This window comes from Herpailurus yagouaroundi, unplaced genomic scaffold (genome assembly GCF_014898765.1).
Source record: "Herpailurus yagouaroundi ecotype Mexico unplaced genomic scaffold, PumYag 308, whole genome shotgun sequence".
NCBI lineage: Eukaryota > Metazoa > Chordata > Mammalia > Carnivora > Felidae > Herpailurus > Herpailurus yagouaroundi.
In genome coordinates this window covers 2,746,649-2,758,797 of record NW_024412525.1, presented here as the reverse complement: position 1 = coordinate 2,758,797, position 12,149 = coordinate 2,746,649, and the positions used below count along the sequence as shown (strand labels likewise).

General features: G+C 45.1%; 1 protein-coding gene across 1 annotated transcript in view; it reads right to left on the bottom strand.

The window, feature by feature from the left end:
• IPO9 (importin 9) overlaps positions 1-4,554 on the bottom strand; it is a 58,332-nt gene extending 53,778 nt beyond the window's left edge. Inside the window, exon 1 of the mRNA XM_040462259.1 lies at positions 4,342-4,554. Coding sequence (XP_040318193.1) covers positions 4,342-4,504 — 163 coding nt within the window. The 5' untranslated portion in view covers positions 4,505-4,554. The remainder of the gene's footprint in view (positions 1-4,341) is intronic.
• Positions 4,555-12,149: the final 7,595 nt, after the last annotated feature.

Here is a 12,149-nt window from a genome sequence, read left to right as displayed (position 1 = left end):
AAGTAAGATAAACCCATTCTGTCAACCTGGGTTTTCACCCTGACTACAGGTTCCTGAGTATACTCTTATCCAGCACAAAATGGTATCCTCTGACTTCCTTTCCAAGAAAGCCTTTGCCCTCCTTCCCTAGCTCATTCTCTGGGGTTTTAGTCTTTTGCTCCCCTCTATCATTATCCTTGCTCCTCTTTCTCTCCTCTCACCTCACTAGGCAAAAACATTATCTAAAACTTGGCTTCGAAGGGAAGATCCAAAGGAGAGCACGGAGGATAAAGGGGAAGTTAAGAAACATATGCTACTGGATTTAAGGGTCACTAGAGAGACATGAGATTTGGCAGTGCTTTGACAGTCAGGGAAGCTACTACTAAGAAGAACTGTGAATAGGGTTTGGTTGGGAAAGGACGTAGTTCTGAGTATAGCTCTGGAAAAGCCCCCCTTTTCTTATGGAGGTTGGTGAGCACCACAAAACCACAGCTGAAAGGAAAAAGAAAACTCCACCACTGGCCTTTTTCCGAGCGTGGCCGCCTTCCGCTCGGCTCAGTGCCCGCCACATGCCCAGGAGTGCGTCTGGATCCTTGAGGGGCTCCCTTCGCAGGTGACAGTGCTTACGCTATACTGTAAGAGAGCCAGAAAAGTGCCCATGAGAACCAGAAAGCAAACTTCCAGCCAGCAGGAACATCTCTCTAGGCATCTAAGATGGGGGAATCAACACTGATATGTGGGCAGCATCTGAATGCCAGGAAAGGTGAGGGAGAGATAATTACCCCCTCCCCAGTTCAATATAGTGGTGATGGAAGGGAAAAAATGTATTTTATGTGAGGCATCTGTTGGGAGCAAGACAGAAAAGACTAAGTCAAAGACAAATGGCAGGGAAAAACGCCTTCACTTCTAATAGACAAAAAGAAATAACTAAGAGAAGAAAATGACCTAGGGTCTAAATTTGGTTATGTAAGAAAGTCTGCTATGCTGGCCTGGAGAATTAGAGCTTATGAATGAAAGCAACTCATTCTACCACTTGGGTGATGCTGCTCTTAGAGGAAAATGGAGAAAGAAGGAAAAGAAGGAAAAAACTTCATTCTAAGATATAAAAAAGTAAAGCATAAATACACCAAAAATAAAGAGGTGACATTCTCAAAAGTCATGATCTTCTCATAAGTCAGACAAAAAAGAAAAGCTCAGTAGAGAACATTAGACTCTGATGTAAGAGATCTTCAGCAGTTCACAAACTTCCCAATCTTTTTAATTACTATGTTTATAAAATGCTTTATGTGACTCCGTGTGTTAAATAAAACAAGAATTAGATGAATGTTCTAACAGATCAAAAGACTTATTCTTACTCTGTTGAAGCAAAACTAAATTCCTGCAAACTCTGTTCATCAAACTCAAAATCTCAGTCTTCCTAAGAGAAAAGAAAGGGTAACAATTATCTGTTGGAATACTGTAATAATAGAGGAACTTCCAAACTTGCACTATGCTTCTCAAATCAGGAGCAGAATGTGCTTTGGGCTCCAGCAACTTCAATCCTATTTTCTGGGATAAATGTTTCTTAAAATTTCATCTACCCAAGAATCTGGTCAGAGCATGTCAACCTCTCTTGTCTCTCCATTTAACAGAGGGTTAACAAATGACCTGTGCCCTTTCCCTCAAAGTTAGAGATTCTTCCACTTAAGCTCCAAGACTAGGGGTCATCACCTGGCAACCAAGGAAGGTGGTACACCTATTTGTCAAAGGGAGTAGACTGGTTAATCTTAAGGATCAACTGGGGCCAGTCTCCTGTGTGAGGCAACAATAAACGGCTCACAAAGACAGTTATTTGAGGGGACAGAGGGACTAGAAACAACCAGATTTGGCTGTCACCTGATGTTGGCCCCATAGAACCAAAAAGATCAAAAGATTACCAGAATACAAATAATAGTAGATACCAACTCTCAGATTTCTCATTAACTTCAAATTTTAAGGAAGTGTATTTCAGAGGACCAGAAAGCAAGGTTTCTTCCACTAGGATAAAACTAAAATGTGAAGCAACTCCAAAGGAGTGGAAAATGATCTTGTTCACTCATTTGCAAGAATGCTCCTGCCCTGGCCTGCAGGATGTTCTAATATAATAGCAGGAGCAACATCCTACCAGTTTCGTCAGGACAGATGGTTGGCTAAATTCTGGCTAGGAAGCCAGGTGCTATATTTTCATATAAAGGAAGGCAATGGCTAGTGGAAAAGAAACTAGTGACCATGTTAAGGAAACATTTGAGATTCAGACAGAATACAAGACAGGAGGTACTCTGGACCCAATGGCAAAAAATAACTTGTTAAAGGCGGTAAGGAGGAAGGGAGAGAAGCAAGGTACTATATCTGAAGAATGGCTCACCACTCTCCACCTAAAACTAGGTTACTGAAAGGGGTGAATTTTTATAGTTTTTAAGTAAATATAAGGAATTGGGCTTATTTAAAAAACAAAAAGAGCCTCCAAAGGGTCCAAAGCACTTCAATCAACTCCAGAGACTTGGTCCAACCCTGTACATCACATCCTAACCCTGTGCGTCATATGCCTTAGTACTAGACCACTGATATCAGGTCACTGTATTATAGCCGTTTCATGTTGCACAGCATGCCTGAGAGCACATTACCAGTAAGTTAAGGTGTGTGTGTTTCAGTCTATTCCCATCAGTGGCCTAAATCAAATGCAAAACTCTGCAATTCTGTTTTAGATTTCAAGACCCCAAAAGATGAAGAAAGTGAGACTAGAATTTCAAAACGCTCTCAAGAAATTTACACAGTCCTAGACTTTGCCTAGATGAGACCATGGCATTGGCTAGAGAAGGGATCAGAGCCCAAGTGGAGCTGTTATTGGGCACTTAAAACATGCACTCAGGTTCACCTTTTGTAGGAAGGTGCTAGACATACATTTGGGACACCAGGATCACCGGCTAGCATTCAGGGAAGGCATCAGACCGTCAATTTTATTCAAGTAGTAACTTGAATGTGATGAGGTTCCTTTGCTTTGTCACTCTTCCTCCTTCACATCCAAGGGAGGCAGAGACAATGTGAATACAAAAATTTTACCGAGACTAGAACAACTCCAATCAATCTATGCATGGTTCTCAAAGAGCTTTCTCCTAACCAGCAACTGCTCCTATTGTAGGGTCTGACATTTTATAGAACAATGACAATTACAATTAGGCCTTCAAAAAGGTCCTTAACCTGTTATATCCCAAATCTCAACGTATTTCCAATAGGAGGAAATTCATTTTCAATAGCTCTCATGCGGTGAGGGAAAATTAAAGGGAGATATGTCTGAAGTTCTTTTCAATAAAATCCTAATCCCAGTAGAAGAGTGAACTCAAGGTTTTGAGTGTGATTTGTCAGACCATGGACAATCTCCTATATCTCGGAAGAGGTCTTTAAGAGGTGGCTGAGCTGGGAGACAGTGTAAGGATTTGCAGTTCTTCCAGCGAAGCCTTTAACAGACCAGATATATTTCTTACATAAAGACCAAGAGGATTTTTCCCTTCTCCTGTTTTAGGATCAAATTGTTCTTCGTAAAGTGGTTACACGCGGCCTGGTGAAAGGCCCACTCAGCAGGAAATTGACAATCTCCAACCAATAGTTTATTTTTTTCTCCATCACTTTAAAGCATATAATAGGAGTACCGGGACAAAGAGTCAAAGACAAAGGATGATGGGTTCCTCCAAATAGAAATGCACACAGGGGTATTTAATAAGTGTAAATTATTTTGAAAATTAAAGGGGACTATGGCCAGGAAGGTGAATCAGCTGCACAGGCACTGAATTTGATTTTTGGGAAAACATTAAGAGGTAAACCGACCAGCTAGGTTTATAACTCGGAAGCAGAAACTTGTTTGATATCTACTAAGCTCTGATAGCCGCGTTCTCAAGGCTCTGCCCTCTCACCACTTCTAACAACTCCCTTTACTTCTATTCCAGCACAACCGAGCTGGCGAAGAGGACAGCAAAAGACCCAGGTTCTGAACTCAAAAATATTTCCCAGACCGCGCGACTTCCTCCAAAGCAGCAAGTCTAGCTCCATCTCGGTCTTCTGCAGATCCTAGGCTCCATCTAGCTTTTCAAGTCTCCACCCTCCCTCTCCCCTCCGAGGCTCCACCTCTCCCGACCCTCTCCTCCAGGCGCGCCTCCCCTCTCCGGGACTTTCACAGCCACCGGGGACATCATCCTCTCTTCCTGTCCCACTCCTGCCTGCTGGGCCTCGGCGCCCAGATCTCCACTGGCTCAGGCTCCCCTTGTCCCCAGCCGGTCCCGAGCTGCGGTCAGCGGACAGTACGGCCGGCCCAGGTCCCACACATCCTCGTGATGGTCCCGCCTCACTCACCCTCTGTCACCTCGAGCACCTTAATTTGTTCCTCGGCAGCCGCTCGCACCTCCTGCACTGGGGATAGGATCCCGGTGAGCGTATCCACCAACGCCTCCTTCAGTCCTTGTGCCACTGGACCCGGCAGCCCGGAGGCCGCACCAGCCGCCGCCGCTGCCGCCATCTTTCTTCCCTTCAGCCCGCCAGCCCCACGGCCGGGACCCGCCACTGAATGACGGCTCCCGCGCGCGGCCAATCCGCGAAGCCGCGCCTGCGCACCAGAGTCGGGCGGGAGCTAGAAGGGGGCGGGGAATGGGTCTAAACCTCCAGAGACAGCGCCGCCTGCCGTATGGACGAAAACTTCACCTTTTCCCGCGAGAATCGCTTCGCATTTTTCTGAAAACTGAGCTCCAGAGAGGTTAGGGGGCTTTCCTGAGTGGAACAGCAAGTTAGTAAACTCACTTGGAACAAAGCCTATGATCGAGGACTTTAGATTCATGGATCTTTCAGGTATAAGCTACAGTGTTAGGAGAGAGGAGTTGAGATGGGAATGGGTGTAGAGGGCTTTGAGGAGACAGTTCTGGGTCAGAAATAGCTATTTTAAACCAGCCTTTTTCGCCCCCTCAAACACTGAAAAACAACAACAACAACAACAACAACAACAACAACAACAACAACAACGGCTCAAGTGAGCCTCTTCATCTCAGGCTCAAGAATTCAAAGGTAGGGGAAAAAGAAACCGAAGTGGATGGAGCAGCGGGGAGTGGTCACCTGCCATAGACCCAACCCCCTGGTTTTCCAGCCTAGTTGAGCCCAACTTCAAAATTGGAATGTCTGGCCAGGAGAGGGCACCTGCGTGGGAAATGGTATTTCTTTCCTCCGGAGAAAGTACTTGAATGTCTATTTGAGAATGAATCCTATTCGTTGGGAATGTATAATTTTTTTTTTCTCCCCCAGAGAAATTGTGCTGGACGTTTAAGGAATGAAGGAACAAGAGTAGTTTAATATGGATATCCCACGGCTGGTCACGGGAAATGGCTGAAAGAATAGAGATAATTCTAAATACTGGAGCGAGTGGAGAGGATTATCGAGAGGAGTTGAGAATGCAGGGCAGAATTAACAAAAAAAATTAAATTGCAAATTAAAAAAGAATCAGGGCAGGTTGGTGAGCGTGTAGTGCCAGATGGATGGAATGATATGTTATTGGGAGTGGGAAGCGCTAGACCAAAGAGAAACAGGTCATTTTTAGTAGCTGTTCAGGTTGAGTGCCTTAAAATGGTTTCTAGGAACTCTGACTCTCCCAAGTGGCAGAGGAAACCAGATGGCAATTCCTCACCTAGTTCTAGGCCTGTGGCTGCTAAATTGATGGTGATCTGGGGTTGTCGGTTCATCTGAGTATCTTCCTAAAGATTGACTCCTTGATTTGAGGATAGCTCTAAACATGTTTTGTCACCTCCCATGTTAGAGGACAGGTGGGTTGTGTTACTACAATTTCGTAGGGGAAAAAAAAGATTGCTTCTCGGACCTCGAAATTCCATAGTAGGGAATCGTAGGACTTCTTTTCCTTCTTTCCTTGTTCCATTAGAACAGCTTCTTTTCTCATCGGTTAATTTGCCTTCACCCCTGGAAGAAAACTTAGGAAAGTCCAGAGGGTGGTCGATTTTCAAACATTGTGGCAGTGGATGGAGGACTCAAGAACCCTGAATTTTGGGCTGGTGAAGGAGGCTATGTCCACAGCATGCAAGTAGGAACCACATCCACCCCTTTCCCAACCAAAGGGGTCCAGAACTCCTGCTTAGGATTTGAGGATCAAACATTTCCAGGCAGGTGAGGTTTACCTCTTGGTTAGGCAAATGACTACCAGTAGTCTCACCTTGCAGATCAGGAATGGGCCACAAGATAAATGGAGACAGAAACCAGACAGAGAGGGAAGTAGATAGAACCAGTGGACAATACAGGAGATAGCTTTATTGAAACGCAAATGGCATGGAACAGATGAATCTTGCTGGGAGGAGACAAGCCTGATGGACAGAGGAACCTCATGAGAGGGGCCTCTGGCAGTGATGGAAGAAGGCCTCTTCAGCTGGCCTGGCATGGATTTGATTTTCAATCAATTTGTTTCTTAAAACAAATTACTGAGCAGACAGCCCAGCTCTCTTCATGATTGTTACCGCAACTATATACAACGGTTTGCTTTCCAGATTCAAATTTGCTGTCTCTACACTACATTATAAAAGGGGGGGTAGATTTAAAAAGAGGCGAGGGTCAAATGAGAAAAAACACAAACACACAGACACACACATATCCTGGTCTGGGGCTTTATGTCCAATAAATTAAAAAAAAAAAACCACAAAAACCAAAAAAACCAAAAAAAACCTCTTGCAAAAATTCCTGCCCACTTTCCACCTGAGCGTCGGCATGCATTTGAGAAACACAGACTCGATCACGTAAACAGCGCTGCCTAAAACAGGATGAGGGTGAGGTGGGGGGAGGGAAGGAATCTAGCAGGGGTTGGAATTCATCAAAAAAAAAAAAAAAAAAAAGATTGTTCTGTTAAAAAAGAAAAACAAACAAAAAACAACGGTAACAAAAAACATTAGGAAGTGGGAGGCTACTGCACAGCAGTAACCATATATTGGCTGGGATATGGGAGCTCTTGGCTTATTATCCAACACCTTCCATCTCCAAGGAATGGCAGGAAAACAGAACGACCCCACAGGAGATGATCAAAGGCCCATCATCAGCCTTTTGGGGACTGAGGGGGTGATGTTAGTGCAATAGTTTTACACTCGCCTTCTTCCAGCCTTAGTTCCTCCTCCAGACCCTTGGTTCTAAATTTCAAGAGGCTTAGTACTAGCACATTTCTTTGTCCTTTATCCATAAGCTCCCTCTCAGGGAAAACTGACAAACTTGAGACAGAACCAGTTGTAAACAGCCCCATCTACCCTATGGTCCCATCAGCTACCCCGTGAATCTGGAAAGGTAAGAAGCTCCTTTCAGGGTTGTTTGTTTGTTTGTTTGTTTTTTAAGATTTTATTCCATCACTGTGTCTGAGTAGGTCTGTACCCAAGTCCTGGTGTGAGGAAGGAAAGGGTGGGCCCAGGGACTTAGTTACCCCTGTCCCACATCTTCATTGTGTTTCAGTCTCTCCTGTGAGCCGAGCAGAGCATGGAGAAGGGATCTTCCTGGGGTCCTCAAGCCCTCCAGCTGCCTTGGGGAAGGAGGTTCTGGCCAGGTTCTCAGACCCAGAAGTGCCTTTAGAACTCAGCGAAAGGAGAGGGCTTGTTGCTAAGAGAACAAGTTGCCATGGAAATACAAATGAGATTTTCTGCCTTTTCTTATCCTATTATATAATCAGAAAAAGGCTCACTGTAGACACAAATAATCCAGCAGAAGAGCAATCTGGAAGAGACCTCCGACTGCTTTTTTTTTTTTTCTGTGACAGCCCATTAGTTTCCCAGGTAAAAATTCAGAGCCATACTTTTCTCTGAAGATTGTGTTCAGCTAGAAGAGAGGCCAACATCCCCCCTAATGTCTACCCAAAGGCACACGTACCTTTTCTGTGTTAAATAAAAGGAAAAACAGAAACATAAAGAAGCACAAGAAAGGTGAGTTTGAAATTAATATTAGAGTCTGAATTATCACCTGCGACCTTCTAATTTTCAGTCCTAAAGCCCCTCAGCGTGGGGATTCTGCTACTTGGCTTTCCCTTTTAAAAAGTGAATTTTAAACTGTAGCATGCATCAGAATTACCAACAGGGTTTGTTAAAACAAATTGCTGGGCCCTCTCCCTCGTTTCTGATGCCCTAGGTCTGAGATGGGGCATGTGAATTTCATTTTTAACAAGTTCCCAGTGCTTGCTGCTGCTGGTCTGGAAACACAGGTTGAAAACCACTAAAAAGTTGAATCAAGGAAGCAAGAGTTCACTTACTTCCCTGGCCACTCTTGTCACAGAAAATTCTCCATGGCATAATCATTCAGAAAAATAGTCAAGGGGCACCTGGGTGGCTCAGTCGGTTAAGCGCCAGACTTTGGCTTGGGTCACAATCTCATGGTTCTTGAGTTCGAGCCCCACCACGGGCTTGCTGCTGTCAGCACAGAGCCCGCTTTGGATCCTCTGTTTCCCTCTCTCTGCGCAGGCCCCCCCCCCCCCCGCTCATGCTCTCACTCTCTCTCAAAAATAAATAAACATTAAAAAAAGAAGAAGAAAAATAGCCAAAACATCAAACTGGGAGGATCCAGTATACATAGGTTTAATTTTCAGCTGTAATGGTCTCTGTGCAGCTTCCATTGGTGTCCTCATCTTCCAGTTTATTCTGTTTGCCAGGGTCCATGGCTGGCAGTGCTTGCTTCCTGGGCTAGGCTGAGCACACATGCACACGTGGATCATCAGCAGCGGAGAGAGCTAAGTTGGTGTCCCCATATGTCCCTGATCAGGTTGGCTGAGGACTCAGGAATATATAAAGCTGATTCAAGTATAAAGGGCAGTATCTTCAGGCGTTGGCCTTTTGGGAACAGTGTCCCTAAGACCATTTTATTACTTATGGCCTCTTTAGTGGAGTCACGAATCACTAGTAGCCAGAACTTGCTAGTAGTTACTAGTCATCGAAAGAGTGTACCAGGATTAAATCAGTATATCCATCAGTAAACCCTCTGGAAAAACACATTTCACCCCATTTGTGGGGTTGACTTATGATAGTCTACTTATTAGCTTCAGCTCAGCTAAGGCCCAGGAATAAGAAAAAAAGGTTATGGTGAGGAGTTACATTTGGTGATCTGGATTACTTTAGCACTTGAACCCCATGATAAATGTGTGATTAGGACAAGAACAGCTTCCTTTCCCAAACACCCTGCAATAAAGAGACCATAGAGCCTCCTGTAGGTCTCTTGATGCTGGCTTGTAGGACCAAGTCTCACTCAGTATGGCAAATTTTACCTATAAGCAGAATTTCTGTATATGCGTTGTCAGGCGATGACGTGAGGCATTTGTGAGGAAGAGCAGGCTGTTCTCTTCCTACTCTTTTGTAATACTACAGAAACCAGTTACATCCGAGACTAAAAGGGGGCGTCCCTCTGTATAGTGTGACCCTGGTCTCAGGGAGCCAGAAGTGAAGACATGGGGAGATAAGGTCCATCGGGAATCTTGCAAACCAGGAAAACCAAAAAGCCAGAAGTGAAATGAAAAAAAAAAAAAAAAAAAAAGTCACTATTTTGTCTGAAACCCTTACGAGCTGTGAGTAGATTAGTTAGAAGGCTGGTAATTTAAAACCAAATATAGCATGGCAATCAATAAGGACTTCACTGTAGGGTCTGTCCGTGGACAGCAAATCTTTCTTCCTTGCTAGCCTCTAGCTTCCCAATGGTTAGACTACACGAAAAAGACATTGGTATAAGGATTCACACAAAGACAGAGATAAGCACCGTAGAGCTGCCACAAAGCATAGATTTTTAAAAAAATATTCTGAAGCCTCAGAAGATAAGAACCAGCAACAGCAAACTGCTCTTGTGAAAGAGAGAGAGAGAGAGACACACACACACACAGACATCAGGTCCCATATTAGCCTCCAATTACCTAGTATTTTATTTTTAATGCCTAGGCAGGGATTGAGAAACACATACACTGGACAAAATGTGTGTTGGTTGTCTTCATCCAGAAATGAGAGGGACTCTGCTGAGGAACCTCTCCTGCAGTTGTGGCTCTCCTCAGAAGTTGATTTTGGGTATTGGCCCATGTCCTCTGCTAGCCCACTTTGGTGAGGAATGGAGATGAGGGTCTGAGGAGGAAGGGGAGAGCACACATCCCAGTCCTAGACAGGCTGGGTTCTTCTGAAGGTGCCTGGGGGCTGAGAATTTAGCTGGGGGACCCAGTTTTCATTTTTGGAGGGATCCCAGTAGCCTCAACTAAGAAGCACGTGCGTAGGTAGGAGAGAATGCTGTGGATTTGCTCTTGCCATCAATTCCAGGGCAGTAAGGGGGAGCTCAGCTTTTCTGCTTCAGAGAAGTCTGGATGAGCACCCCAAGGGGTTATAGCACCATGAGGAGGCTCAACCTTCTGCAGTTGCCACATAACCATGATTCCTTGGTGAGATGATAGATCCCCACAATGAGGGGCCCAAGTGCGCAACTGTAAACAGGGTCCCAGGCTCCAGAGGGAAAGCTGAGGCTGCAGTGCTACCTCATTAGACGGGAACACGCTTTTTGGAGGAAAGCAACTAGAGACCTGGGCTAAATGCAGCAGTCAACTCAGAGTAGAAGGTGGTGGGTCCCAAGAATAGAGATTAAAATTCATACCAGGAGAGGCCTCCAGAATCAACCTGTTGAGGATCCAAGGAAAATTCCCGGTGGTATCCATGGTTACCAGGGAGACAAGAATCCCTTTGGAGGTCTGAGGCAGTTGGAATGGAGGAAGGGGCTCTCCCCTTTCCTTTTTCTCAAGTAGCCAGTAACATCCATGCTAGAAGGCACTGGCTGGGCAGCACCAGAAAGTAGAGAATTAAAGGCTCAACCACCTTATCAAGGTGGCATTACAAGTCTGAGCCTTGCCATGGGACTGGAGCTAAGGACAGGGTTCAGAAGAGGCCTCGGTCCAAAGAAGGCCCATCCGGTCTTCCCTTCCTTCCAAGTTAGAACACCCAGCTCTGGGGTGTCCTCATTCTGCACAGCAGAGACCTTAAGGCAGTGATTTCAGCACCATCCTTGAACAAACATCCTCTTCCCACCACAGAATTGCATATTTTACAGCTGAGTTGGTTGGGGATCTTCACAGCTCACGGACTTAGCAGCAAAAGCAGTAATAGTCTCCATCATAGAGGACCCTGTCATCCCTGGGAGCTACCAGGTGAATGCAGAAGCTTTCGTGGGGAGCAACCCGAACCATCTTTTGGACCTAAATGGAAATATCCTGACGTGAAGAGTCCGATGCATGTATTCCTTGGTTGGGGAGGACAGAATGGTCCAGGTTCGTACGCCTAGAAGTTCTGATAAGGTCTTGTGCTACTTAGGAATCTTAACAACAAGTGCTTGGACCCAGGCTGATCACATATCTTTGATCTGCCGAACCCTGAGACTTCATCTTCACCAGGCGGTTCAACCTGTATCTGGTCCCACGGGGTCTTCCAGAAATGGCGGGAAGAGAACTTGCCCACTTAAGATAAAGCAAGATTCTGTAGTCCTTCAGGGTCCATCTTGATTGATCCCCAGACCTTCTACCCCCCGTGTATTGGACATCTAATCAAAGGCTTCTTTCTAGCTGGCAACTTGGGTTTTGGCTACATTTCTTAGATGATCCTGAGGGTCTAGATAAGAAGATGTGCATTTAATGGAGGTTAAGATTTCCTACTAGGTTGTGAATATAAGGGCTCAAGTCTTGTCATTTTTTTTTTTTTTTAAACCTAGTGACTGACAGACAGTGAGTACTCCGTGTTGTTGAATGAAGGCATACAGACTGCCAGACCTTTGGGGCAACTTCTGCTACAGGTGGATCCCTTTGGAAGGCAGATCTTTGCCACCAAATCAAATTCCTTGAGCCTTATATTCTGATTGGGAGTATTTCACACGGATGTCCAGTCTCTTATAGGTGAATATTTACTTGTCAGAAACAAATAGTAAAGGCCAGCTATAGGGATTTTGGATTCAGTCGAGCAGAGTGGGTGCCATCAGAATAGGGCAGTGAGGGGCCAAACAGGCCATAAGACAAAGGAATAGCTCTAGTTTCCTGGTTTTCCTCCCAGTCCAGTGTGAAGCTCAGAGTAGATCTTCTATCAACACGGGGCGGTACCCTTTTTAAGTCAGAGACTGACAGCTGAGCATCCAAGCAAAACGTGTGCTTT